The sequence below is a fragment of the Nyctereutes procyonoides genome, unplaced genomic scaffold, assembly GCF_905146905.1.
Source record: "Nyctereutes procyonoides isolate TBG_1078 unplaced genomic scaffold, NYPRO_anot_genome, whole genome shotgun sequence".
Classification (NCBI taxonomy): domain Eukaryota; kingdom Metazoa; phylum Chordata; class Mammalia; order Carnivora; family Canidae; genus Nyctereutes; species Nyctereutes procyonoides.
In genome coordinates this window covers 32,139,909-32,166,844 of record NW_026575131.1, presented here as the reverse complement: position 1 = coordinate 32,166,844, position 26,936 = coordinate 32,139,909, and the positions used below count along the sequence as shown (strand labels likewise).

Sequence of the window (26,936 nt, the reverse complement as noted above, 5' to 3'; positions counted from 1 at the left end):
GTATTTGTGAAGTGTCAAGGCTATGGACCGACCCATCACATATCCATTTTAGTCTTCTTCACAGGATGCATGAACCAAGCTACACTGAAGGGATTTTGCTTTGTTTGCTTGCAAACATTTAAAAAATTGAAGTATAGCACTCATACATATAAAATGGACTGATTTCAAGTATGTGGCTCAGCAAAGTTTTACCTATGTGCTTCTCCATACAACAACCTCCAAGGTCAAGATATAAAATATCCCCTGCACCCCAGAAGGTTCCCTTGTACTCCTTCTCAGTCAATGGCCACTGCTTCCCAGAGTAAGCATGAATTCTAACCAGTAGCACCATAGATTTGTTTCTCTTGTTCTAGAACTTCATATGAATGGAAGCATAAAATTTACTCATTGGGGCCTGACTTCTTTTACTCAATGGTATGCTTGAGATTTGTTGATGCTCTTGCCTGTATGAGCAGTTGATGTGTGGATGGACATTTGTGTGGTTTCCAGTTTACTCTATGGCTAATAAAGATGCTGTGAACAACTTTCTGTGAACTTTTGGGTAAACACAGTGCTTGTTTCTGTTGGAAACAGTGGAATTGTGGGTCATAAGATATCTAGTAGATACTGTCAACAGTGATTGTATCAGTTTATGTGCTATGCTTTTGATATCTTCGTAATATAGATTAAAAAAACACGTTGAGGTCACTTTTGTGTACAATCCTTTGGACTGGTGGGGGAGAGGAAGGAAGTATTAGCAAAATTATGTCTTAGATGAATATAGATGGGCCTGAATTCTGACCTTGGAAGAGATGAGGATAGGACCTGAGAGCATTTGTCCTTGTAACCTGGAGGGCATCAGAGGGAGGCGTGTCTCTGGGTGTCCTCATTTATTCCCCCACTCCACATCATTACACTGTAAGCACCCTGAGCTCGGGCCCCGTGACTTATTCAGGCCTCTGTGTTCAATGCCTAGCTTGGTTCTTGGCACCTTGATAGGTGCGTAGTACAGAAAAACCAGTTTAATCATTGTTGCAAATGTGTACTGAACACGTCCTAGAGCTGAAGGCTGTGGTAAGACCCTCCCAATATGGTTGCACTTAAGCTGCATGATAAGTCCTCTGAACTCAGGGGAGAGCAGGGCTCTTGTTTTATCGATGAGAAAGGAAGCTGTGGCCCTAAGCAGGTTAGGATACACAGCTGTGAGCAGCAGCTCTGCGGTTGGACTGGAGCAGTCTGACTCGGGAGTCTGTGGTCTTTGCCACAGTCACAGATCAAGTGTGTGTGTGTGTGTGTGTGTGTGTGTGGTGGCAAGAGCCTGCACCCCATTTTACAGAGGAGGAAGCTGAGGCTCAGAAACATTAAGGAGCTCTTCTCTCTTAGAAACACTAAGGAGCCTGACTCTAAGGGAGTCAGCTGGGCCAGCCTCCCTGCAAAGCTAAATTTTTTAAAAAAAATTTTGAGAAAGAGAGTGAGTGAGGCAGAGAGAACAGGAGCAGGGGCAAGGGCAGAGGGTGGGAGACGCAGACTCTCTGCTGAGCAGGGAGCCTAAAGCAGCAGCAAGGTGGGGCTCGATCCCAGGACTCCAGGACCCCAGCCTGAGCTGAAGGCAGACGCTTAGCCCACTGAGCCACCCAAGGCCCCTGCAAAGCTAATTCTTGAAGGTGGAATATTTTCAATGTGGACCCTTGGCTGCTGCCCCTCATGTTCTGTTCCCCACTCCTGAGCACACAGCCACCGGGTTAACAGGACTGTCTGTGAGCGTCCGTCTTAGCGCCTCACTCTCACAGAGCCACCCTGTTGTGGCGGCGACACCTGCCACCTCCCTGTCCTCCATCCCCAGGGACGGAGAGAATCAAACCCGGCCATCCTTCATTTTTTACATTATTTTTTTAAAATAAAGTCTTTTATTTATTTTTTTAAAAGATTTTATTTATTTATTCATGAGCGGGGGTGGAGAGGGGCAGAGACCCAGGCAGAGGGAGAAGCAGGCTCCATGCAGGGAGCCTGACATGGGACTCGAACCCGGGACTCCAGGATCAGGCTCTGGGCTGAAGGCAGCGCTAAACCTCTGGGCCACCCAGGCTGCCCCATCCTTCTCTTAAAGTGCTGGGCGCTGTTGGGAGGGCGTCAAACCCCAAGACCGGCTCCTTGGCAGCGGTCCACTTACATCACCCTGGCGTTGGGTTCGCGGCGAGCGCGGTGGCCAGGGCACCATCTTCCACCCGAGGAAGGCCCCGCGCTCCGGTCTCAGGGCCCTGGCTGCTCCGTTCATTTCAGCCCCTCAGGCCTCAGATGCGGGAACTCTGCCCTCCCGCAACCCAAGCTGGGGCCCAGGGCCAGGAGCCAGAGGGGCAGCCTTCCTTTCCTTGCCTGGACTTGGTGGCTGGGCTGTTTAATTATCCTTGAAAGCTCATAAAGTATTTCACACACGTAATACACGTATATGTAAATCCGCTGCTTTAAACGTTTGGAACAACCTAAGTGCATATAAACTTAAGAGTAACATTCCTCCTTACTGTCCCCTCGCAACCCCATCTCACCCCTTCCCCAGAGTTATCACTGCTGTGGATGCTGTGTGTGTATGTTTGGGTCATTTTTCTGCAGTTTGCTGTTTAAAATTCTATAATATGTCTTCTAGAAATTTCTATGCGATACATGTAGATCCTCTTCACTATTTTGATCTACTGCAGTGTAAAATATAGTGTGATGCCCATCATTTTTTCCCCCCAACCAATCCCTTTTAGTGGGGCATGGAGGTTGTTTCCAATATGCCGCTATTAACAAACAATCCTGCCGCAAGCATCCATGTGCTTGCCTCTCTGTGCAGGGATGTGGGCGTTTCTCTAGGGCAGACACTGTGAAGTGGAAATGCCGGGCCAATGCTACATTTTAGCAGATGCTACCAAATTACCCTCCAGAATGGCTGTACCATTTCACACGCCCACCACCAGTGTCTCAGATTACTGGATTGTCTACACCCTTTCTAACTCTGGGTGTTAAGAATCTTTGGGTTTGTCTACTGAAAATGAGTCTATGGTATTACAAGTCAGGATAGTGGTTACTTTTGTGAAGGGTGATAGTGGATGGGAAGGGACATGAGGGGGCTTTTGGGAAGCTATTGATGTTCTGGTTTTTCGATCTCAGTAGTGGCTACACAAATATTTTCAGTTTCTCAAAATTCATTGAGTGGCATGCTTGTGACAGGTGCATTTTTCTGTATGTATGTTATTCTTCAATAAAATGTCAAACCATTTGGGACGCCTGGGTGGCTCAGTGGTTTAGCACCTCCCTTCAGCCCAGGGTGTGATCCTAGAGTCCTGGGATCGAGTCCCACATTGGGCTCCCTGCATGGAGCCTGCTTCTCTCTCTGCCTCTCTCTCTGGGTCTCTCATGAGTAAATAAATAAAATCTTTAAAAAAAAAAGTTAAACCATTTCTTCCTTCCCCCAATATGATGGGTGACAAACAGCATCCCATGATCATTTTATTTTGGAGGTTGAACCCTCTCTTGTTGGTACATCGGCCTTCTGGGTTTTATCAGAATGGTTTGTCTGACAGGGAAACCCCCTTTCAGAAAGAGGAAAAGATACTTGACCCTCCCTGAGCACCAAACATATGCTCTCATGCTCACAGCACTCTTTCAGGGTAGATGCCATTCACCTCATGAGGCTGGGGCCCAGAGCAGTGAGGTGACATGCCTCAGGCCACAAAACTGTCTGACTGCAGAGTCCTACCCTCCTTGTTACCCAATGTGACAGGCGTTGGGCTAACCATGTAATAGGCATGATTGCAAGTAATCCCTGCAACAGCCCAGTGAGGTAGTTACATTTTACAGATGAGAACGCTGAGGCTCGGAGAGGTTCAATAACTAGCTCAGCATATCCATTAGTAAGTAGAAGAGCAGGGTGAGCCCAAGTCTGCCTGGCTTTAATGCTATGATAAAGCAGTTGTATGCAACAGAATGTTCTGCAATGATGGAAATGTTTCATATCTGTGCTGACAATATGGTAGCCGCTAGCTACATGTGGCTATTCAGCCCTTGAAATGCAGCTAGTGCTTCTGTGGAACTGGAATCTTAGTCTTATTTAATTTTAATTAATTTACAGCGCCAACTTTAAAGCGTCAGGTCACGAGGAGAGAAACTGCAGGGTACAGGTGCAGGTGACAGAGCAGCCACCCCAGTAGGAAACCAGCCAGCCCATCAGGAGGGACTCACTCATAGCAGGCCTGACAAAGCCCAGACACAGAACCGCGCTCTGCAGCAAGAGCCAGGGCTTTATAATCAGATGTGGCCTAACAAACCTCTTAACTGAAGACTCAGTTTCCTCATGCATAAACTGGGTATCAGATTAGGGCTTGTTTTAAGACTAAATGAGAGAGGAACACCTGGGTGGCTCAGTGGCTGGGCATCTGCCTTGGCTTGGATTGTGGTCCTGGGATTGAGTCCTGCTTCGCCTGTGTCTCTGCCTCTCTGTGTCTCTCTTTTTATTTAAATCTTAAAAAAAAAAAAAAAAGATTAAATGAGAGAATGCAGACTGCCTGGCACATATTTGACAGTAAGCTTGTCAATAGACTATTGTCACAATGATTGGTCATAGGCTCACTTTTAAACTTTAAAGGTTTTTCATTATATAATGGTAAAGCATATTCATGCTAATAATTTAAATAAGGCAGGTGGGTATAAAATGGGACCTAAAAATCTCCCAACACTTTGACTCCCCAGCCCCCTCCTAGATGAAACTGTTGTGAGCAGTTTCTCATGTGACCACCCAGGAATTGGTTCCACTCTCATAAACATCTGGAACAATTCTAATCTATCCCTTTGAAAAGTGCAAAAGGGATCACACTAAATGTACTCTTCTAGAACTCGCTTTTGTCACTTTATGATACCTCAAGGGTGTCTTTCCGTGCGTGCAATTATTTTACTGTCTGCATGATATTTCCTCGTAAATGTCATTGGTAAGTTATTTTGCAGGTCCTTACTGACAGGCATTTAGGTCGTTAGCATGTATTTTGCTATTGTGAGCGATGTTTCCATGAGCACTTTATTTTTTTATTTTTTAAAGATTTTATTTATTTATTCATAGACACACAGAGAGAGGGGCAGAGACACAGGCAGAGGGAGAAGCAGGCTCCATGCAGGGAGCCCGATGTGGGACTCAATCCGGGTCTCCAGGATCACGCCCCAGGCTGCAGATGGCACCAAACCGCTGCGCCACCAGGGCTGCCCTCCATGAGCACTTTACATGTGCCTTTTGTACATGGGTAAGTGGGTCTGCTGGAGTGAAAATTCTTACCTATGGTGTCGCTGGGGCAATGGTTGGGGTATTTTCAACTGTGATAGATCTTGTCATATATAAAATCTCATTTCAAATCTCTTGAGAGTGCTGGACTTTAAAGGAATGTTCTAGTAGGTTCTTCTGACAAGACTCCTCAAACCATGCTAATAATCGCCCCTGGAATGTATTTGCTGGGTAGGTTTGGAATTTTGGAGAAATTTTTCCTTTAAGCTGATCTGGCTTCTAAGGTCTCCATTGTGTAGGGACATGGATAAGGGCAGGAGAGGGGGCTTGGTGAGAGGGTACCCTGGAGTCAGATGACTGAACCCCTCCTAATCCCAGCTCTGGCTGGCTGTTGGAGCCTGAGGGCAAAAACTCTGCCTTCCCAGTGTACCAGTCCTGTAGGAAGCAGGGCTTTGCTGCTTATGAACTGAACCTGTGGATCTGGGTGGGGAAAGGAGAGGAGAAAAGACACCCAGCAGGGCCTTGCCAAGGACTGGACAATAGCAATTCTCAGCAGGCGAAATCCAAACAGCCCACAAGTGTAAGAAAAGATGCTTGGCCTCCCCAGCAGCCAAAGAAATGCACACTGAAGCAACAACGCAGTATTATTTTTCACCTATCAGATTGGCAAAAATTAAAACAAAAATGATATCTAGTATTGGAGACTGCTGGATACTTTGTGTGGGGAAACGTACACTCCAGTACTCCTGGAGGGAGTGAGGATAGTCCAGCCATCCTGCAGGGAAATGTGTGCGTTCCGATATCCATACTCTTCTACTTCTAGGAATTTGTTTTCAGGAAACAACTGAACATATGCACGAAGATACACGCTCAAGGATTTGCATTAACCAGCCCTGTTTATAATAGTAAAAAAAACTGACAATAAAGTAAGTGTCTAGAGGTAGAGGATTGATTAAATAAGCTGTGTTATTGCCATAAAAGGTAACAATCTTTGGCTAAAACTGATGCTGTAGACTCGCGTTTATTAACATGGGAGATGCCCACTATCTGCATATGAAAATCAAGTGGAAAAAAACCAGGTTACAAAATAGTATTTGTGATTCCATTTTTATCAGTAACAAAATTAGTTATATGTATATTATTATGCATATAGTATTATCCTCTAGAAATAAATAGCATATTATATATATACATATGTTACATATATTAATTACATGTTTGCATGTATATATGTGTATATGCGTGTCCACATATGTATATTATTTGAATTTATGTGGGAAATGTTTGGAAGGGAGTTAGGGAAAATGTCTCCAGTGATTATACCCAAGTGGTGGGAAATTTTATTCATTCATTCATTCATTTTTGTCATTCTCTGCATTGTTGAGGGGTTTATTTATTCATTTTTTGCCAATGAGCTCGTATTGTTTTTATAATAGGAAAAATAACGTTAATATTAATTTAGGAAGCAAAGAAAGCTGATAACTCTGTCTTACCTATGTTAGCCAGTCTAAGTGCAACTATCCCCTCACATCAAGACTGCCCCCAACTCTTGTCCACTTTGGAAGCCCTCTCTGATCCCAGGACTGTCTGTAATTACAGTAATAACGAGGAGGAGGAAGAGGATACTGATGTTGGTTTATTGAGCACACCCTGCGCGCCTGGTACTTCATGCACATTCTCTCATCGGATCCTCACAGTGGCCTGAGACATAGATGCTCTTGTGTCTTTGGATTTCCTAGGAGAGCCTGAAATGGGGACTTTGTGCAAGTGACTTATTGAGGGGGACATTCATAGGAAGTCTGTGAAGGAGTAAGGGAGGGAAGTAGGATGGGGTAGTAGAAGTTCAACAAGGATGGGGGTTTAGCTGGAGTCTGGTCATGACTATACATGGCACCACATTGTCCTGCTTTGAGGCAAGAGGACTGGTCTTTTATCCCTCTACATTAGTTGGTCATTGGCTGTAGGACACGGGAAGGGATAACCAGATGGTGTCAACCTCCCATCTACCTCTGGTGAGTCACCTCCCATCAGCTAATAGTTCTAAGAATGTAGCTGTTAGCAGCCAACGCTCACAGCACCTGGTGGCTGTGTGTGCTGGACGAGTGCTGGGAACCTGGGTGGAGAACTATCCTCCTACATGTCATTAGCCTCATTTTACAGATGGGGAAACCGGCTCAGAGAGGTTAAATGACTTGCCCAAGGTTACTCAGCTGGTAGGAGATGGAGCCTGGTTTTGAACAAGTCCGAAGCTCTTGCTCTGAGCCCGGAAACCAGACTGCTGGTAATTTCACAGAGTGGAAGGAGATTGAAGCTGTGGGTGGATGCCCATCCAACATCCCCTGCCCACCATGGGCCACCTCCACCTGCTCCATATTAGCATCTTGATTGATAAGCACTTCCAACATGAGCTTTTGAAGAAGAGAGTCACAAAAAGCCTTTATGTTTCTGCAGAGGTCCCTGAAGGTTGTATATTGGTGGAGCTGGTTGCTAGGAGACATTTCTCAAGAAAGTTTCCTTTGGAAAATGAGCCCCGGCTCTGCTCATAGCCTCACGTTATGATACCTGGGAGAAAGCCATCCCAGCCTGTGTTTCCCCAAGGTGTTAGATGTGGATCCAGTTCCTTCTAGTGGTTTGTCCAGGTCCCAGCTCAGAGTGTATCCTGGCTGAAAACAAGTCCTGGGCCAGATAAACTCAGAATCATGGAAAGATAGAGCCCTTTGAGATGACCTGCCTGCCCTCCCTATTATGTAAATGGGGAAACTGAGGCACAGGGAGTTGAGCAACTCACACAATGAGCTAGTGGCACGGTCATCACTTGTGTTTCATTATTGCACAAGGCAGCCTCCCATTCTCTGAATCGTGTACGGGGAAGACAGCAACACTCAGTATTATGAGGACTGGGTCCTTCCCCTTTATTAATCCTTGGGTTTCAAAGCCTTTTGGGGGACAAATGATTACTTTGCTCGAATGGAGATGAGCAGTTAGCATTAACTGGTGGGCATCTACTATGTGCCAAAACCCGGAATAGGTGCTTTAGGGTCTTCACCTGCTAAATCTGACCTCTGAACTATCTTGGGGTCTGTTTCCATGGGCTGTTTTTTTCTTGACTAAAGATCACATTTTCCCGTTTCTTCACATGTCTAGAAAATCTTGATCATATACTGGATGTTGTGTGTGTGATGTGTTATAGAATCTGGATTCTGTTTTCTTCTGAAGAGTGTTAAGTTTTATTTTAGCAGACAGCACAATCACTGGCTGATCCTTTCGAAATCCCATGTGCTTCGTTTTACACTTTGTTGGGGAGAATTCACGCAAAGCCCGAGCTGTTTCCCAAGCCTCCAGAACCTGGCAGAGCTTGCCTTTCAACTCTGAGGAAATCAAAGGATTTGGCTTCAGGCTTTGTTGGGGCAGGTCTACAGCCGCACTTGCACTAGGGCACGGTCCTCACTCCTAGGGCACAGCCTCTCTGGTGTCTCAGTTGGAAGGCTCAGGAAGGTCCCTCCAACCTCTCCCAGCCTGCTGGTAAACCTTGGATAGTTTCATCCTGTGCTTGCACAGCCCAGCCTTTGGGCAAGGACTTGTGGGTCCCGGAGTCCCCTCCACAGACTTCTTGGGACACCCCCACCCCCCTGGCCATGCAGCTCCCTCCTCTCCAGTGTCCCGTCCTGCAGATTCCTTCTGTTTTTGTCGTCCCAGAGGCCCAAACTCTGATCCCTGCCTCCTGAGCTCAGAGGGACTGCGGTGCTCTGTGTGAGCTCCTCTGAGAGCTGGGTGGGGAGGGGCTCATGGGCGGGGTGGAGGTGGGGGGAGTCCCTCTGACCTGCTCTCTGAAGACTGGCTGCCTCTGATTTGTCAAGTGTTAGGTTATTTTTGTTGCGAGGACTGGTGTGGTACCAAGTCCTTTGTTATGGCCGGAAGGGGAAGTCCAGCTCATAGCTGGGCACTCTCTCTACATTCGTCTTGGAATGTTTACAAGGACCCTGAGAAAAAGGGCTTAATATCCTCCTGTAATAAGCAAGGAAACAGGGGGTGACTGGATGGCTCCAGGGTTGAGTGTCTGCCTTTGGCTCAGGGCATGATCCTGGAGACCTGGGGTCAAGTCCCACGTCGGGCTCCCTGCACGGAGCCTGCTTCTCCCTCTGCCTGTGTCTCTGCCTCTCTGTCACTCATGAATAAATAAGTAAAATCTTAAAAAAAAAAAAATAAGCGAGAGAACAGGTTCAGAGGGGTGCAGTAACTTGCTCTAGTAGCAAAATGGGGCAAGTTACTGAAGAATTTGCTGGACTGCAGAGCCCATGTTTTGTCTCTGCATTGCTTTCAGTGGAAAAGCTAAGATCGAAACTATATTTCGCTGTTACCATCACCAAAACTGCAACATTTTCTGAGCTGATACACATATTTTCCTACATCCCATCTCTCGCTGTGTACCCTTATTCCTGTTTCTGCCACGGAGCTCCGTTCTGGCAGTCATCACCCTTCACGTGGACAATTACAGTTGTCTCCTATGGGGCTTCCACTGTCCTCTCCCCAGAACACTTGCTGTCTTATTATCTTGCTCCTATGACCCATAGTGGCCCTTCCCAAAGAATTGAGAACTTAAGGAATGCTATAGCCCATAGCTCTCCTCTTGGAGAATCACAGCTGGAAGAGTGACCATGTAGAGGCTCTGTAGCAAAGAAACCTGTTTAATTGGGCTTCGCCCAGGGACGCCTGCGTGGCTCAGTGGTTGAGTGTCTGCCTTCAGCTGGGGTGTGGTCCGTGGGTCCCAGGATCGAGTCCTGCATCGGGCTCCTTGCATGGAGCCTGCTTTTCCTCCCTCTGCCTATGTCTCTGCCTCTCTTTCTCTGTGTCTCTCATGAATAAATAAGTAGAATCTTTAAAAACATTGGGCTTCACCCAGTCTTTTGGCCCTGAAACCCTTGGCTCATCCAATGCCTATTAAAATCTTGTGGAACATACTGGAAAATGGACTACAGAGGAGTAAGCCGCAGAGTAAAGGCTAGTCTTATCTTTCCTTTTTTCTTTTCATTTCCTTTATTTTCCTTTCCTTTCCTTTCCTTTCCTTTCCTTTCCTTTCCTTTCCTTTCCTTTCCTTTTCCTTTCCTTTCCTTTCCTTTCCTTTCCTTTCCTTTCCTTTCCTTGCCAGTATTTTCCGTCTGCATTCCAGTCCAACATTTCAACCTATTCTTTCACTTGTCAAAAGTCACCCTTCCCCCCATACTTATTTCCCCCTCCAGCCTTCATACCCTTCTAGCTGTAAGAATGATATAAGCCTGTACCTGCTGGGAATTTCCATGAAGGGGGACTGGCCCAGGAATGAGGTCAACCAGAGGAAAGTGGAGCCATGAGGAAGAGAAGGACCAGATCTTGAAGACTTCACTCAAGACCCTTGATCCAGCCTTGCCTGAAGCCATTACTCCCAGACTTTCAGACAAGAACTGATAAATGATCTTTTATTCCCCCTTAACTCAGGGCTCCTGGAACCAAAAGATCAAACAACAGCCTGAGAATCCTATTTGGGGCTCTTTCCAGAGCAGCTCCTCTCTCATACCTTAAATAATAATTCCCCTGAGAGAGCCAGGCACCTCACCTGTACCAAACCTGCGAAGTGATATAAGTATCCCCATTTTACAGATGAAGAAACTGGGGCTCAGAGAGGTTGAATCACTTGCCCAAAGTCCCACAGATGGCAGGTGGCAGAGCTGAGATTGCCTCCTATACCTTGAAGGAACCACTGAATCCACAGCATCTGGATCGGGCCTGGAGTCTCCCTTCCCAGACTCCCATGGATGTGGCGTGGGGGACACCTGGGCTTTCTGGAGCGGGGCAAAGCAAGGAAATCAGCAGTGAGACCTGGCCCCAGATCCCATTACGCCAGGGGAGATCACGTTTCCCCCGTTCTGGCGCCGCGAGCAGGGCAGAGAAGCGGGCAGGCAGCCACTTCCCTGGTTATTCAAGTAGAAAATTGCAGGTGCCCAAAATAGCCTGGGCATTCTTTTATTTATGAATCAGCAGCAAGTCCGTGAAGCTGGAATGGGGGCTTATATGTATTTCTTTCCATTGATCACTTTACTAAGATCTGCAGACATCCCCCCTTCTCTCAGGGGACTCTCGCAGGAGTTGGGGGAGCTGGCAAGATTGGGTTGGGGGTGTTTTCAGGGTACGGTGGTGAAAAAAAGAGAAACGAGGCCTCACCATGCAGGAGCTGGAGATTCCCTCTGTCCTAAGGCTTGAGTTCCCAGAGGGTGCAGGGGATGGGCTAGCAGAGCTGGGTCTGTCCCAGCCCTACCTGCCTTGCTGTGTGGCCTTGGGCAAACGGCTTAACCTCTCTGGACTTCTATTTCTTCTGTAAAATTTCTTTTTGTTCTGTAAAATTGAATGAGTCCTAAGCTCACACAAAAGTTTATTTTCTTCTGAGCATGAAATTAATACTTGTTCATTATAGACAATGTAGCAAGTACAAAAGGGAAAAAAAAACCTGCAGAAAAATGACCATAAGATCCTCCCATTATTCTTCCCCGTTAAGATCATCAGGATTAACTTTTAGTATATATCCTTCCAGGTTTCTTTCCACGCATGCATTTAAAAAAAGTGGCTAGTAGAGCCCAATACCTGAGCCACTGTGCTCGAAAATGGAGCCCCCACTTATATCATAATCAGCAATTATTAGTCAACGAACATCATTGAGCACGGCTCTAGGCCCTGGGTGACCCGGAGGCAGCCTTCCCCCGGCAGCCCCCACATCCTCCTGTTTCTCCAGCCCTCTGGCAACACACTCAACCCCGGGTCCTCACTCAGAACCACCTGAGGGGTTGGTGAGGTGGGAAGGGCATTTTGCAGGTCTCACACATGGACCTGGGGCCATCGTTGGAGCCTAGAGGCTGCTGGTGGGGACACGTGTGACCAGCAGGCCCATGCACAGGTGGGCTGGCCTGGCGTGGCTTGTGGACCTCTGGCTCTCCTCCCTGCTGCCCTCTCCGGGGCTTCCTGCTGACTAGTTAATATGTAAAGCGATTAGGACCGGTGCCTGGCACACAGTGTACAGTCGATACATCTTAGCTGCTGCTAGGCCCGTTATATCATCATGATTCCTAGGGGGGCTCGGCAGCCCTAGGGGGGCTCGGCAGCCTGAGGCTAGTCCCTCTCGGCGCCTCTGATTGGCAGTGAACAGGAGAGAGCTGAGTCGCTTGCAGGATGGAAACGACTGCATCAATGACGACCACTTCCACCTACCGGGGCAGCACTGCGCCAACTCCTTCCTTTTGATGCTTACGGCCACCAAAGGAACTGAGTGTCCTTAGTTCCCACTGACAGGTGAAGAAACTGAGGCTCGGGCATTCCGGGTAACTCTCCCAGGGCCACAGAGCGGGCAGGTGGCGAGCGGGGGCTTTCTCCCAGGTCGGCCCGTGGAGGAGCCGTCCCGCGGAGCTGCAGCCTGTCTCGGGGAGGAAGGCCTGATCCCCGCCCCTGGGGACCTCCCCCTCTGGAGGCACGTGCCCAGATTGAGAGCTTCCCCCACGTTCCTGGGTGTGCCGAGGCCTAGAGGAAGAAGGCTGCAAGCTCGGGGGTCGGACTGCCTTGGTATAGATTCCTGCTCTGACACCTCCTGGCTCTGTCACCTGCCTCACTTCTCTGGGCCTCAGTTTGTCACTTGGGGGTAATCAAAGTGTGGGCTAAAGGATGGAACTGGATGACCTAGAGCTCTCAGCATAGGCGTGGGGCATAGTAAATGCTCAATAAATCCCGCGGTTAATAACTTTATCGCTGACGTTATTCCCGGAGCACTTACTGAAGGTCCAAAGGCCACGTTCCTTCCACCTGAGGGGTGGGCAGGGCTGTGGTGGGTTTAGTCCAAGGAAACCCCTGCCTTCCCCCAGCACGTGGGGGTTGGTTCTGTCGTGCCGGATAATGTCACCTTTGGTCTGGGCTGTGGCGGACATGAGCTCCAGTGTGAAAGGAGGTGGCAGGAAAGAGGGCGTCCTGCCCGAAGGCCCCCAACATCCCCTTCATCCATTCTACTTCCTCCTCCCAGTCTGAGATCAGCAGAACTGTGACCTCCACGCTCGTCCTCCCAGACACGGTGCTGTTCTGAGCTGGTGGAAATGTCGCTAGTGGAGCTCAGCAGGCCCAGCCAGCAGCTTGACGTTTGCTCACCCTGGACGGCTCCTTCCATCAGCACGTACTCTTGATTTATTACTCTGCCTATTTATAGGCAGGTCTCTGATGGAAACTCAGCCCAAAGAGACTTGTCAACTTGCCTGAGAGAAGCAAGGGGGCTGCTGCTTCAGGGCTTGCTTCCTGGGCTCTGGGAAGCCCACCCACAGCACTGGGCGGTGATGCTTGGGTGGGTGCATGCTCAGGGAGGTAGCTCTGAGGCAGCTGCCTGCGTCTGATTCCTGGGTTCACCACTGACCTGCTGTGTGACCTTAGATAAGGCACCTGACGTCTCTGAGCTCAGCGTCCCATCTGTAGAATGGGGATAACAGCAGTACCAACTTCATGGAGTTGTTTTGGGAAGGTGTGTGTCAAGGAATAATGACTAACTAAATGGCAAATTATTTCCTTGAAATAGTTATTTGAAACCCCATGGTCCAAGTTGTCAAACTGCTCTGTATGAGGATGAAGAAAGTGGGGAGACAAGTCACACTGTAGGTTGTGTTTTCCGCAGCAGAGGTTCTTTTTCTTTCTTTTTTTTTTTAAAGATTTTATTTATTTATTCATGAGAGACACACAGAGAGAGGCAGAGACACAGGCAGAGGGAGAAGCAGGCTCCATGCAGGGAGCCTGATACAGGACTGGATCCCAGGACCCTGGTATCATGACCTGAGCTGAAGGCAGATGCTCAACCACTGAGCCACCCAGGTGTCCCTGCAGCAGAGGTTCTTGACGCTGGAAACAAGCTCCCTTAAGGGTCTAATCTTCATGTACACACAGCACTTTGCACCTAACTTCATAGAAACCCACCCATGAGCCTAAAAGTAGAATTTATCCCAAGGAAGGCATAAAGGATATGCACCCAGATATATCTACCAGGATGAGCAGGAATAAAAAAACCCTCTCAAATCAAGGATTGTTCAAGCAAATCATGGCATGTCTATCTTAGGGGAATACCATGTGCCCACAGAGAAAGGATTGACATGAAAGCATGCCCCCCTCCCTCAGGTTGGGTACCCCATGGCCATTACCTCCCTGTGAGGGGTGAGCTTGGAAGAGGCCCTGATGTCTGAAGAAGTCTACTCTACCCAGCCCTGCCAAGGAGCTCAGCCCCCCGGACTGTCAGGTCCTCACTCTGGGATGGTGGGAATTTTGCCAGGCAGGAGGCAAAGATAGGAAACTTTAGGGCTTATGGCCAGTCTGAGGTCTACAAGTCCCATCTGCCGCAGACAGCCTCTGGCTGCACTCCTGCTGGCACCGTGACCCCCTGCAGCCTGTGGCTCCCAGGGAGGCAGGCCCAGGTTCTGCTGCCCAGTGGCTCCCGGCTGCAGGCAGAGCAGGCCAGGGGCAGGGGGGTGCCTGCAGATCACAGTGCCAGTGGCAGGACTGGAGCAGTGAAGTCACCCCAGGATGTCTCTCCCTCTCTCCAATGTTAGTTAACCTGCCTGAGCCTGGATGAGACATCCCTGGAAAAACTGTCACTGGAACTTTCCATTTACTCTGGCCTGGCTCTAGAATAGCAGGATTCAGAGGAGAGAGAGCCCATGGCCATTTCAGGCTTGAACTTCTTAGCTGTCTGTGAGTCAGACTAGAATCACAGAGAGGAGGTGTGTGTAGTCCACGGGCTAAATATAATGCCCGCAACACCAGGGCCTGGCTGTGGGATCTGGGAGTCCTGCTTCGAGTTTTTTTGCAACAATATCCATGAGTGGATTGGACTGTGATTTACTTTTCTTTCACTGTCATTGTTTAATTTTGATATCAAAATCGTTACTTAAGTAGGTTCCATACCCAGTGTGGGGCTTGAACTCATGACCTTGAGATTAAGTCCTGAGCTGAAATCAAGTCAGAAGCTTAACTGACTGAGCCAACCAGGTGCCCCAATATCAAAATTATTTTATCATAAAGCGAAGTGGAAAATGTTCTCTCATTTTCTGTTGTTCAGAAGACAGAGTATAAAACCAAATGGATAAATGCCTTTAAAGTTGAATAGAACTCCCCTATAAAGCTGATGGTCTGACGGTTTCTCTGTGGGCAGATTAACCCACAGTTCAATTTCTTTAAGTGTTTACTAGCTCTTCAGGTTGCTTATTCCTCCTCGAGCCAGTTGTTCAACAATATTCTCTAGATGTTTCTAGAGAGTTTAAAATTTTACAGGCGTAAAGTCAGCCATATCATAGCCATATCTGCTATCTTTTTTAAAAAACTAACTTTGCGCCATGTTGATCTTTGTTATCATACTTTTGTTTCTGCTCTTATTTTTATTTTCTCATTATTTCTACATTTTTTGGGGGGGTTGGTTCTGCTGTTCTGCTTTTTTTTTTTTTTTTTTTTTTTTTTTTTTTTTTTTTTTTATAAATTAATTTTTATTGGTGTTCAATTTACCAACATACAGAATAACACCCAGTGCTCATCCCGTCAAGTGTACCCCCCAGTGCCCGTCACCCATTCACCCCCACCCCCCACCCTCCTCCCCCTCCACCACCCCTAGTTCATTTCCCAGAGTTAGAAGTCTTTATGTTCTGTCTCCCTTTCTGATATTTCTCACACATTTCTTCTCCCTTCCCTTATATTCCCTTTCGCTATTATTCATATTCCCCAAATGAATGAGAACATACACCGTTTGTCCTTCTCCGGTTACTGTGGCCAAGTTCAAAAAGGGTGTTGCCTGAGTTCTCCTCTGGGATTTTGATGGAATCTTGTCTCACATTTAGATCTTTCATCTATTTTGAGTTTATCTTTGTGTATGGTGCAAGAGAGTGGTCCAGTTTCATTCTTCTGCATGTGGATGTCCAATTTTCCCAGCACCATTTATTGAAGAGACTGTCTTTCTTCTAGTGGATCGTCTTTCCTCCTTTATCGCATATTAGTTGAGCATAAAGTTCAGGGTCCACTTCTGGGTTCTCTGTTCTGTTCCATTGATCTATATGTCTGTTTTTGTGCCAGTACCACACTGCCTTGATGAACACAGCTTTGTAGTACAACCTGAAATCTGGCATTGCGATGCCCCAGATATGGTTTTCTTTTTTTAAAATTCCCCTGGCTGTTTGGGGTCTTTTCTGATTCCACACAAATCTTAAAATAATTTGTTCTAAGTCTCTGAAGAAAGTCCATGGTATTTTGATAGGGATTGCATTATACGTGTAAATTGCCCTGGGTAACATTGACATTTTCACAATATTAATTCTGCCAATCCATGAGCATGGAATATTTTTCCATCTCTTTGTGTCTTCCTCAATTTCTTTCAGAAGTGTTCTGTAGTTTTTAGGGTATATTTTGAGAACCATTTGAATGGTAAATGGTTCTCCAACCTTTTATTTTCAGGTTGTAGGTGTCCTTCTGTCTAAAATGAGTCTCTTGTAGACAGCAAATAGATGGGTCCTGTTTTTTTATCCAGTCTGAAACTCTGCGCCTTTTGATGGGGTCATTAAGCCCATTCACGTTCAGAGTTACTTGAACTTCTTCTTAAAGGGGAGTTTTAAGAGTCCCCCTTAAAATTTCTTGCAGAGCTGGTTTGGAGGTCACATATTCTTTCAGTTCCTGCCTGTCTTGGAAGCTCTTTATCTCTCCTTCCATTTTGAATGAGAGCCTTGCTGGATAAAGTATTCTTGGTTGCATGTTCTTCTCATTTAGGACCCTGAATATATCCTGCCAGCCCTTTCTGGCCTGCCACGTCTCTGTGGAGAGGTCTGCTGTTACCCTAATATTCCTCCCCATGAAAGTCAGGGACTTCTTGTCTCTTGCTGCTTTAAGGATCTTCTCTTTATCTTTGGAATTTGCAAGCTTCACTATTAGATGTCGAGGTGTTGAACGGTTTTTATTGATTTTAGGGGGGGATCTCTCTATTTCCTGGATCTGAATGCCTGTTTCCCTTCCCAGATTGGGAAAGTTTTCAGCTAGGATTTGTTCAAATACATATTCTGGCCCTCTGTCCCTTTCGGCGCCCTCGGGAACCCCAATTAAACGTAGGTTTTTCTGCCTCAGGCTGTCGTTTATTTGCCTTAATCTGTCTTCATGGTCCTTCAATTGTTTATCTCTTTTTTCCTCAGTTTCCCTCTTTGCCATTAACTTGTCTTCTATGTCACTCACTCGTTCTTCCACCTCGTTAACCCTCGTCGTTAGGACTTCTAGTTTGGATTGCATCTCATTCAATTGATTTTTAATTTCTGCCTGATTGGATCTAAATTCTGCAGTCATGAAGTCTCGTGAGGCCTTAATGCTTTTTTCTAGAGCCACCAGTAGCTGTAGAATAGTGCTTCTGAATTGGCTTTCTGACATTGAAGTGTAATCCAGATTTTGTAACTCTGTGGGAGAGAGGGCTGTTTCTGATTCTTTCTTTTGAGGTGAGGTTTTCCTTCTAGTCATTTTGCTCAGTGCAGAGTGGCCAGAAACAAGTTGTATTGGAACACGGGGGAGTATCACTGGTCCGTCCAGCTGGTCTTCTGGGGGAGGGGCCTGTTGCGTTGATTTTCAGGTGTTAGCACTTGGGGGAGCTGCTCTGCCCCTGCCTGCTGCAGGGCTCTGCGGGGGTTGTTTACCCCGCCAGGCCCCAGGAGGAACAGCAGCAGTTGCTATGGCAACTCTGGAAGCCTGGATTCAGCCTCCGCAGGAACTATGGGGCTCGGGGCTCTCGGCTCTCCGTCCGCAGGGCCTGGAGGCTCCGGGGCGGGGCCGCTGATCTGCTCAGCTCGGGGCAGGAGCGTCCTCGCTGTCTCGGGCCCTCCCGGCCTCTGCCTGTCCCGGGGGAGGCCGGATCCTGGGCTGTGTCCCGGCGCCCTGTGCTCCGGGGCCTGCGCTGGTGGATTCGCGCTCCCGCCCTGCAGCTCCCTCCCTGGAGCCGCTCCCGAGCCCCTCCGAGCTGCTCCGGTCGGTCCCGCCGTGCGCGCTGCAGCCCTTAGGGAGCTCGGTGCACTCTCCTGCGCTCGCAGGTGTCTGTTAGTGTCCCCGGGAGCCCGAGGGCATCCCCGCCCTCCTGGGTCCTGCTCCACCTCCCTGCGAGCCCCTTTCCGCCCGCCCGGGAAGGTTGGTGCAGCTCCTGCTCCTCCGGGACGGGGCTCTCCTGTCCTGGGGACACTCGCCCCGGCCTCAGCCCGGCTCCTCGCGGGGCCCCTCCCCCTCGGAGGCCTTTTGTTCCTTTATTTCTTTTTCCCCGTCTTCCTACCTTGATAGAAGCGTGAACTCTTCTCACTGTAGCATTCCAGCTGGTCTCTCTTTAAATCTCAGGCCGAATTCGTAGATTTTCAGGATGATTTGAAGGTTATCTAGGTAATTTGGTGGGGACAGGTGATTTGGGGACCCTGCTCTTCGCCATCTTGCCCCTCCCTCGACCTGCTGTTCTGCTTTTACCAATTTTTTACCTTTGACATTTGGCTCATTAAATCCCAGCCTTCTTTTCTATCTGCTTATAAGGCTATAAGCCTCTCCTAGACGCAGGGCTAGCTGTGTTTTGGCGTGCATCTTCATCACCATTCAGGTCTGAGGATGTCCCAATATCTTTGATCCATTTAGAAGTGCTTCCTATCTTCCAAATATATTTTAGTTTTCTTTGTAACTTGTTTGTTATTGCCTTTTAGTTACGTGGTAGACCTACGCTATAATATGTAGGGTATCTGCATTTGTTTTGTGACTTACCATGTGGTCAACACTTGTTAATACTCTGCTAGAGCTTGCAAACATTTTTATCTGTGTCTAAATATATCTTTTAGGGGCACCTGGGTGGCTCAGTCGGTAAGCATCTGCATTCGGCTCAGGTCATTGTCCTGAGGTCCTGGGATGGAGCCTCATGTGGGGCTCCCATTCAGCCAGGCATAAGCTCTCTCTCTCTCTCTCTCAAATAAATAAATACAATCTTAAAAAACATATACTTTTAAAATCAAGACTGTTGTCAGTTTCACAAAAATTAAAAAGCTTGAAGAGTGGGAATCCCTGGGTGGCTCAGCGGTTTGGCGCCTGCCTTTGGCCCAGGGTACGATCCTGTAGTCCTGGGATTGAGTCCCACGTCGGGCTCCCTGCGTGGAGCCTGCTTCTCCCTCTGCCTGTGTCTCTGCCTCTCTCTCTTTCTGTGTCTATCATGAATAAATAAATAAATAATCTAATTCTTTTTTTTTTTTTTTTAAAAAGCTTGAAGAGTAAAAATGTCAGGGTGCAGGGCAACCAAACACTTACACCTTGGCCATGGGCATGTAATTTGCTCTAACCCAGTCTGGTTTTATCCAGTAAAGGTGCAGAGGGCGGCATATAGGCCACCGCCAAACATGCCACTTTGGCCTAAGGATTATTTTGAGCTAAAGACTCTTGAAAAACGGCAGGTTTAAGAATGGTGCTCTGACCTTTCTTTGTCTCCCCCAAAGCAGGACATAAAAATCCCACGTGAAAGATGCCCTCCCTACCCAGGGGAAAAGGAACATTCTTATCACCAGAGACAGGGAAGTGAGCCGAGAAAAATCTATAGGAACAGATCTTGTAAGAATGCACCTTGCCTTCCTTTCATCTCTCCATATGTTTCTGCTACTTTCCCACCATCGCTATTCTTTGCTGAACCTGGCGGGGAAGCCTTGGGCCTCCCCACTTTGGTTGGGGCTGTTTTCCTGTGGGGTCTCTCATGTACCTGTGCAAACCCCCAAGGTTTTCTCCTATTCACCTGTCTTAGGTCAGTTGGATTCTCAGGCTCAGCCAGAGACCCTAAGAGAGTAGAGCTAGAATTTGCCTCCCCTGTGGGGGAGCATGCATGTGCCCTCGGACTCCGTGATTGCATTCTGGGTCCACACGTGAGAGACACGTGGAAGCTCTGAGACAGAGAAAGTTCACAGCAGCATTTGCATAATGACAAAGTTCTTGATTGCTATGTGGAATTTCAGTGCCAGTTTGAGTCCTGAACCTGCTGGTTGGCAGAAACTCCATCTCTATAGTTTCTGAGATCTTGTGTTTTCTTCCTCTGCTCCAGAGCCATAGGGGGTAGAGGGCTTCTGCGGAGTGGGGGGTTTGACGTCAGGAAGGGGGAAGCTGGTCCTTGGGGACATCCCTGTGCTGGCATCTCAGCGTCGTTGTCATTTATAGATAGTGTAATTTGAATTTCTGCTTTTCTGACAGCTGCTGATGAAGGCCTGTGAAGAAGGATGGTGTTCCTGTCGGTCGGTCACTGTGGCCTGTACTGTCTGTCTCCCTGAGTGGACTGTGACTGACTCAGGCCTGATGCAGCACGTGGCTCCTCACGGATGCTCAGGAGATGTTTATGCATCAGAGAGAGTGAGTTCCCTCCATGCTAGCCATGCATTCATGCATTTGCTCATGCCTTGTAGGTCAGACCTGCACCAGGCCCTGAGCATCCACGTGAGCGCAGAGACCAGGCCCTGCCCTGGGAGGGCAGGTGTGCTGGTTGGGAAAGCCCAGTCGGAAACAGCTCAAGTCCTACCCAAAGAAGGTAATTTTGGATGGCGGTAAGTTCTGTGAGCAACCACAAGACTGGGGACCAATATGGGGATGCTTGAGCTGCCAGGGGCGGGGAAGGCCTCTCTCTGAGCTGAGCCCTATGTGGGAAGAGAGCACCAGGCAGGGGAACAGCAGAGGCAAAGTCTCTGAGGCGGAGAAACAGAGTAAGAGCCAGCCTCCTTAGGAGGCTGGGCCAGATGGGAGTCATAGGGATCACGGGGGCACTGGGGGCTGTGGATTTCCAGGTTTCCACATATCTGTTCTCCAAGGGTTTTACCCAGGAGAATAGGGGATTTGATGCTGAATCAAAATTGCTTGCTCTGGCCGTGCCATGTAGAAAGTTGCTGCAGCAAACAGGAGCTAAAGTGAACTCCAGGCCCCAGGAGGGCAGCCAGCAGAGGATGGATGGGTTCCCGCTACACTAACATGTACCTTTAGGTGCCTAAGAAGCATAGAGGTCCGTGGGGCGCCTGCGTGGCTCAGAGGGTCGTAGTGAACGGATTGAATTATGTCCCCCCCCCCAAGAGATATGTTGAAATCCTACCCCCCATGCCTGTGGATGTCACCTTATTTAGAAGTAGGTTCTTTGAAGTTGTAATCAAGTTAAAACGAGGTGGTTAGGGTGGGCACTAAGCTAGTATGACCCGGTGTCCTGATAAGTAGAGGAGACAAGGCACAGACAGGAGAGCGCCACATGACAGTGGCGGCGCCATTTGTCATCCACGGGAGGAGGATGGCTGGTGACACCAGAGGCTAAAGGAAAGGCAGAGAAAGATTCCTCCCCTAGAGGCCTTGCAGGAGCGCAGCCCTGCCAACACCTTGATTTTGGAACCGGGAGAGAATAGACCTCCGCTGTTTTCAGGCACCCGGTGGGCGGTAGGTGGCTCGGCAGCCCTGGGGAGCCAGCGCGTCCCTCCACGCTGCCCAGCTGTGGTCACAGTCACCGCGGGCCCTTTGCAAACTGGCCCCTGTGGGGCCTGCAGGTCCTGATGGCAGGACTCTCTGTGAAATCTGCCACAACATCTACCCCCAAGATGACCCCAAAGTACTCCCAAGAGCCATCTGGTGCATGAGGAAAAGCTCTTGGGTGGTCCCCTAAATCAGCATCACTGCCCAGTTTCTGAGTTCTGCAGGTTCTGGGGGTGCCATCCCTTGGGGGACACCCCGTGCCCTCCCCTGAGTGTCCATGGGAGCAAGGTGTCGCCAAGACCCAGCCAGGCTACCCTAGCTTCCCCGGGGTGCCTTACTGTTTTCCTTGGCCTCCTTCTAGATTTTAGAAGACAAAAGGAAAGTTCCAGCTCCTTGCCCTTTCCCTACCCCAGGCCCTGAGATCTGATCTCTCACTTAAACAAAGCCCCTCCTTCATGTCAGTTTGGGAGACACTATGTTCTGAAAGTAGATCCCTGGCCCCCCACCCCTCACCCCCAGGGAGCTGCATTTCTGGATTCTTGCCTTTTTCAAAGCCAGCCTTTCATCTGGCCCCTCCTGCCCCACCTCCGAGCCCTTTCATGAAGGAAATTAAATTCTTCTGAACTTTGAGGTCCCTCTACAGCTCTGCTCCCTGTGGGACTGGAGCCACCACCAGCTAAGTAACCCTACCCAGCAAGGTGAAGATTTACGCTGGCTTGAGAGGCACGGTTTCATCGAGACACTTGAAAAATAAGCCAGTGAGCTGGGGAGCCAGAGCTGTGAGCTGTTCCCAGCTGGGAACCCGGGTATCTGGGTTCAAGTCCCGGTTCTGGCAGTTGCTGGCTGTGTGCTCTTGAGCAGTGAACTCAACCTCTCGGAGTCTGGATTTTTGCCTTGGTGAAGTGGGGACATGGAGATGTTTGTGACGAAGTTTGTGGTGAGGATTCCATGGGAGTTTAGTAATTGGAAAGCATTTGTATTTTTGCCTTCCAGAAGCGCTCATTTTATAGATGAGAAGGAAGGAGGCCTCTCAGGCCTGTGACCCCTTAGGCTGTGGAACCCTGCAGGGTGGGTTCGGTTGGCTTACGGGTGTAGGCGAGGGTCAGGCTGCAAGGTTCCTGCAAGCTCTTGGCTCCTGGCATGTGTGAGAGGAGTCTGAAGGCCACCTCGCATCCACTCAGTGATTTAATCCCACCTGCAATGGCCGTGCAATGGGGGAGACAACACTGGCCAGGCAGCAGAGAGGGGCAACTGCCATCGTGTGCATGGGGCCTGGTGCTGCACCCTTTGGGGGATGATTGTTCCCACCTCCCCTCTTTTCCCTGCCTCATTTTGCCCCTAGACCTGTGAGTAGCACGGCTACCAACTCTGCATTGACAGGGGAAGAAAGTGGAACCCAGGAGGGAAACCATCTTGCCCAGGGTCACTCAGGGCCCCTGAGGTAAAGACTTTTTCTTGTTAGCAGAAGGGGAAGATTGGACTAAGATGTAAGGAAGGAATGAAAATAATGTCCTCCATCTACTGTCCAGGAAAGATTTGTTTCTTGTGGCCCCAGCATGAGGTAAAGCCTGCCATCTTGGCTCCCCCTCCCCTTTTTTGGTCAGGAGGCAGCAGAGGGGTGGAGGTCAGGGAGGACAGGCTTGGGGTCTCCTCATTCTGCTCTCAGGGGATTTTCTTTTGGTGGCTTTTATGTCTTCTGTCTGTATCCTTGCCTCTTTCTCCCTCTCCATCTCTTTCTCTTGCTTTCTTCTCTGCTGTTTTGAATACTTGAGCAAAAGAAAGTAGAGGAAAAAAAAAAAGAAAATGTTCTCCTTGATCAAAGAGTCTGAGACAGATACATAGTTGGCTTTTGGGGGGAGAGTGTTGTGGCAAGGTGAGTAGTGGGGTAGCTGGGGGAGTGGGGAGTTAGGGCCCCACTTGAACCAGCCCCATGACAGGTCCCAACCCTAGAACCAAGGAATCAGAAGGCCCTACAGGCTCAGGAAGAGTGTTGCAAACCAAGAGATTCTTTCCATTCTGGGGACATGTCAGGCCCCCTCATACCTCTGGGCTCTGGCAGGTCCTGTTGTGTCCCCTGGAAGCCTCTCCCAGCTCCTTGACCTGAGTAACTCTTCTTCATTCTTCAGAACACAGCTTGGGCATCTGGAAGCTTCCCTGACTGCTCTTCTTGCTTTGTCAGAGCACCCAGTACCTGTCCTGTCATCACCAGAGACTTATTTCTCTCTTGCTGGGCTGTGTACCCCGAGGACAGGGCCTGAGTCCTGTGCACTATACTGTCTCCCATGCCCGAGATCCTGGTCCCCAGTGGGGCTCAGTCAACGCTTGTTGAATGAATGATGAACAATCAATCCCATGAGGGTTTTTTTGCACCGTGTGCACCAAAGGTTGTTGGCTCCGGATCGCACCCCACCAGGCTCACCTATATTCCCAAACCACATCATTTACATGAGCTTGACCTTTATCCACAGAGATCCAGACGCTGTCTCTCTCTCCTTTTCTTCCTCAATTTATTGGGGACTGATCATATTTATGCTAGGTGCTGGGGACACAATGGTGAGCCACAAGTCAAACACAGTGTCTCTTCCTTCTTGGATAAATCACAGAGCTAAAGATGAAATTACAACCACGATCAGTGTGGTGGGGAGAGTGCTGAGAGCATAATGGGATTTGTCCCAGTCTGGGAACTCAGGGCGAGTGGTGGTGCCCTGGGCACCTTCTAATCTCTCTGGCCTCTTCTCAGCCATCCCTGGTGATCCTCCGGGCTTAGGAAAACCTGCAGCCTATTCACAAAAATACAACTCTGAGACAAGCTTGCTCTCTCTCACCCCCCACCTTAGCCTCTTGCCCTAAGTTGACATTTGAGACCCACTCAGGCAAGACTTCCTGAAGTGCCAGTTGAGCTGGCATCTTTCTTCTTTTATTTGTCCTTCAGTTTCTTTCCCACCTAAGTGGGGCTTCCAGGCGTAAGGATGGACAGGAGAAATTTTATCTTGGAAGGGGTATTGTAGGGCTGTAAAGTGATGGCACTGTGAAATCACAGAGTGGCATTCTTTCCTCTGGGCAGACCTAGCCAACACCTGGGTACCAAGCTCCTCTGGTAGAGAGTGGACTGCTAACCCATCCACTCATTGCCTTTGTGCAGTGCCCAGCCTGTGCATCTGTTCAAGGCAGCCCAGGGCATTCAGCTTCCGAACCCAGCTTGGGGAAGCCAAGGGCAGAAGAGAAGGAAAGCCCCATTGGGAGGCTTCTGGGAACCGGAAAAGTGCATTTCCCTGCTTCCAAAGGCCTCTCTGACTGCTTTCAATACCCCTTTCAGTTGCTGCCAGTACATAGCCCTACAGCTCCCAGTCCTCACCCTCTGGCCATGGGCTTTCCCAGGGAAGAAATTTCAGCTCCAACTTTTTCAAGGGTTGCAAGCCAGGCTATTCTGAGGGTGGTAAAGCAGGTGGAGAGGGAGCTCACAGTGAAGGGGAGAACAGCGTGTTTATCAGTTTGCTCAGGCCGGGGAGGAAAATATTCAGGGGCTTTCAGATCCATGGCGTGAACAGATGGAATTAAAAGGAGAGTCTGGACCTGAATGACAAAGTCCAGGGTTTGGCAAGCTGTGCTCACAATCGTAGCATGTGTGCTCATGCCTCATCCCAGAGCCCCCAGGAGCGTGCCCTGCATGCACAGATGAGGGTAGAAGTGGGGGAGCTTGGCTCCAGTTCCCCTCAGGGAAGCAGTCGGAGGCGGTGGGCAGAGTGGGGGCCACGGCATGGCAGGGGCAGCGAGAGCCTCCTAACGAGGTCCTCACGCCCCGCTGAGCGGGTGCCGGTGAGCAGGAGCCATCCATCATCGGTGGGGATAATTGTTCAGGGAGCCAGGGGGGCCCAGCCAGATGTGCGCCTTTTGGACTCCATAAGAACGAACACTCCCTTTCAGGCCATTTATCAAATTTAGCTGGATCTCTCATCTTTTTTTCCGTTTGTTTCCGTCAAGGAGACTTTCTTCTAATGAAGACGAATGCAGAGCGATGAGTGACTTGGCAAAAGCCAACGCAGTCAGAATACAGGCTTCATTCAGGGAAGTGAAAAACCCAGGTGGTGCTGAGTTTGGAGAAATGTCTGAGAGCATGCTGAGTGCCCAAGCCTTGAAGGGGTTCTACTGTGGATCTGGGGGTACAGCCGGCTCCTCTCTGATGAAGCTCCACCTTCAGCTCCCAGAGCAGAGGTAAGAGCTTGACCCACCATTCCCTGACACCAACTCTGTGCCAGGCGCCTCAGCTCATTCTGACGTGCAAGGGGACATCATGATCCCATTTAGCAGATGATGAGACCGAGGCTCAGAGAGGATAAGCAGGTGGATTTGAACACCGTGCTTCCGGTTCAAGAGCCCACCTTCACACACGCCAGCAGTGTGGTTCGTGAGCCAAGGGGTCAAGGCTCTTTAGACCGCCTGGTTCGACTCTCCACCCCACTGCTTACTAGCCTGGTGGCCTTGTGCTCTCGAATCTCGTTCAGTGTCTCTGTGCCTCTGGTTGTTTGGGTCATGAAAGTGCCCACCGCAGAGGGAGCTCTGGGAATACTGAATGAGTCTTTGCAGAAGCTGCGGTGCATGGTAAGCCGTGACGAGCAACCTTTTCTGTTTAGTATCAGGATATCGTTTAGTCTCTGTTTTTAGTGTTGGTGGCTTTAGGGGTAGAATTAGGATCATGCCTGGGGTGCCAGACTTGTGTAGGAATTGCCCATGACAGCCTGTGGGCCTGCCCCCTTCCTGGGGGAGGGACCTTGGCTGCTGACTGGGGCCCAAGGACTGAGTGCCTGACCCCCGGTGTCCATGGATTGTCACCTGAGGTGTCTGAGGTGTGAGGGCAGGGATGCCTTTCCCTCCTTGGCCCAGCTCCCAGCAGAGGTACCTACCTGGTTAAGGTTTGTTATCGGGAGGCTGGGGTGGGGGCAGATGAAGATGGGGCAGACAGTTGTGTACACGTGGGCAGGAGTCCTCTCTGTCCTCACTGTGTCCCCTTCACGGTGCAGGGGAAGGAGACCAACTGCCTTCCCGTGTGCTTCCAGAGTTTGGCCTGGAGCTGCTGGGCCTTGTGGAAATGGTCTGACCCTGGCTGCGTGGCCCTGGCAAGTCTTTCTGCCCTTGGGCCTCGGTCTTCCCAGCTGTACAATGGGGAAGGGATTGGACCACTTTGCCAGGGGTTTTCCAGAACTGATTTTATATCTATGGTTAA

General features: G+C 49.2%; 2 protein-coding genes across 3 annotated transcripts in view; one reads left to right on the top strand and one right to left on the bottom strand.

Moving 5' to 3' along the window:
* LOC129522047 (uncharacterized) overlaps positions 1–26,936 on the top strand; it is a 62,515-nt gene that overhangs the window by 26,520 nt on the left and 9,059 nt on the right. For both annotated transcript variants that reach the window (XR_008666885.1, XM_055344122.1), the window contains exons 2-3: positions 20,677–20,798; positions 25,697–25,927. Coding sequence is in view for 1 of the 2 variants with exons in the window: in XM_055344122.1 (XP_055200097.1) it covers positions 20,677–20,798; positions 25,697–25,927 (353 nt within the window). In the remaining variant the exon portion in view is untranslated. The remainder of the gene's footprint in view (positions 1–20,676; positions 20,799–25,696; positions 25,928–26,936) is intronic.
* The window catches only part of FAM107A (family with sequence similarity 107 member A), a 56,163-nt gene that overhangs the window by 26,022 nt on the left and 3,205 nt on the right, over positions 1–26,936 (bottom strand). The window lies entirely within an intron of this gene.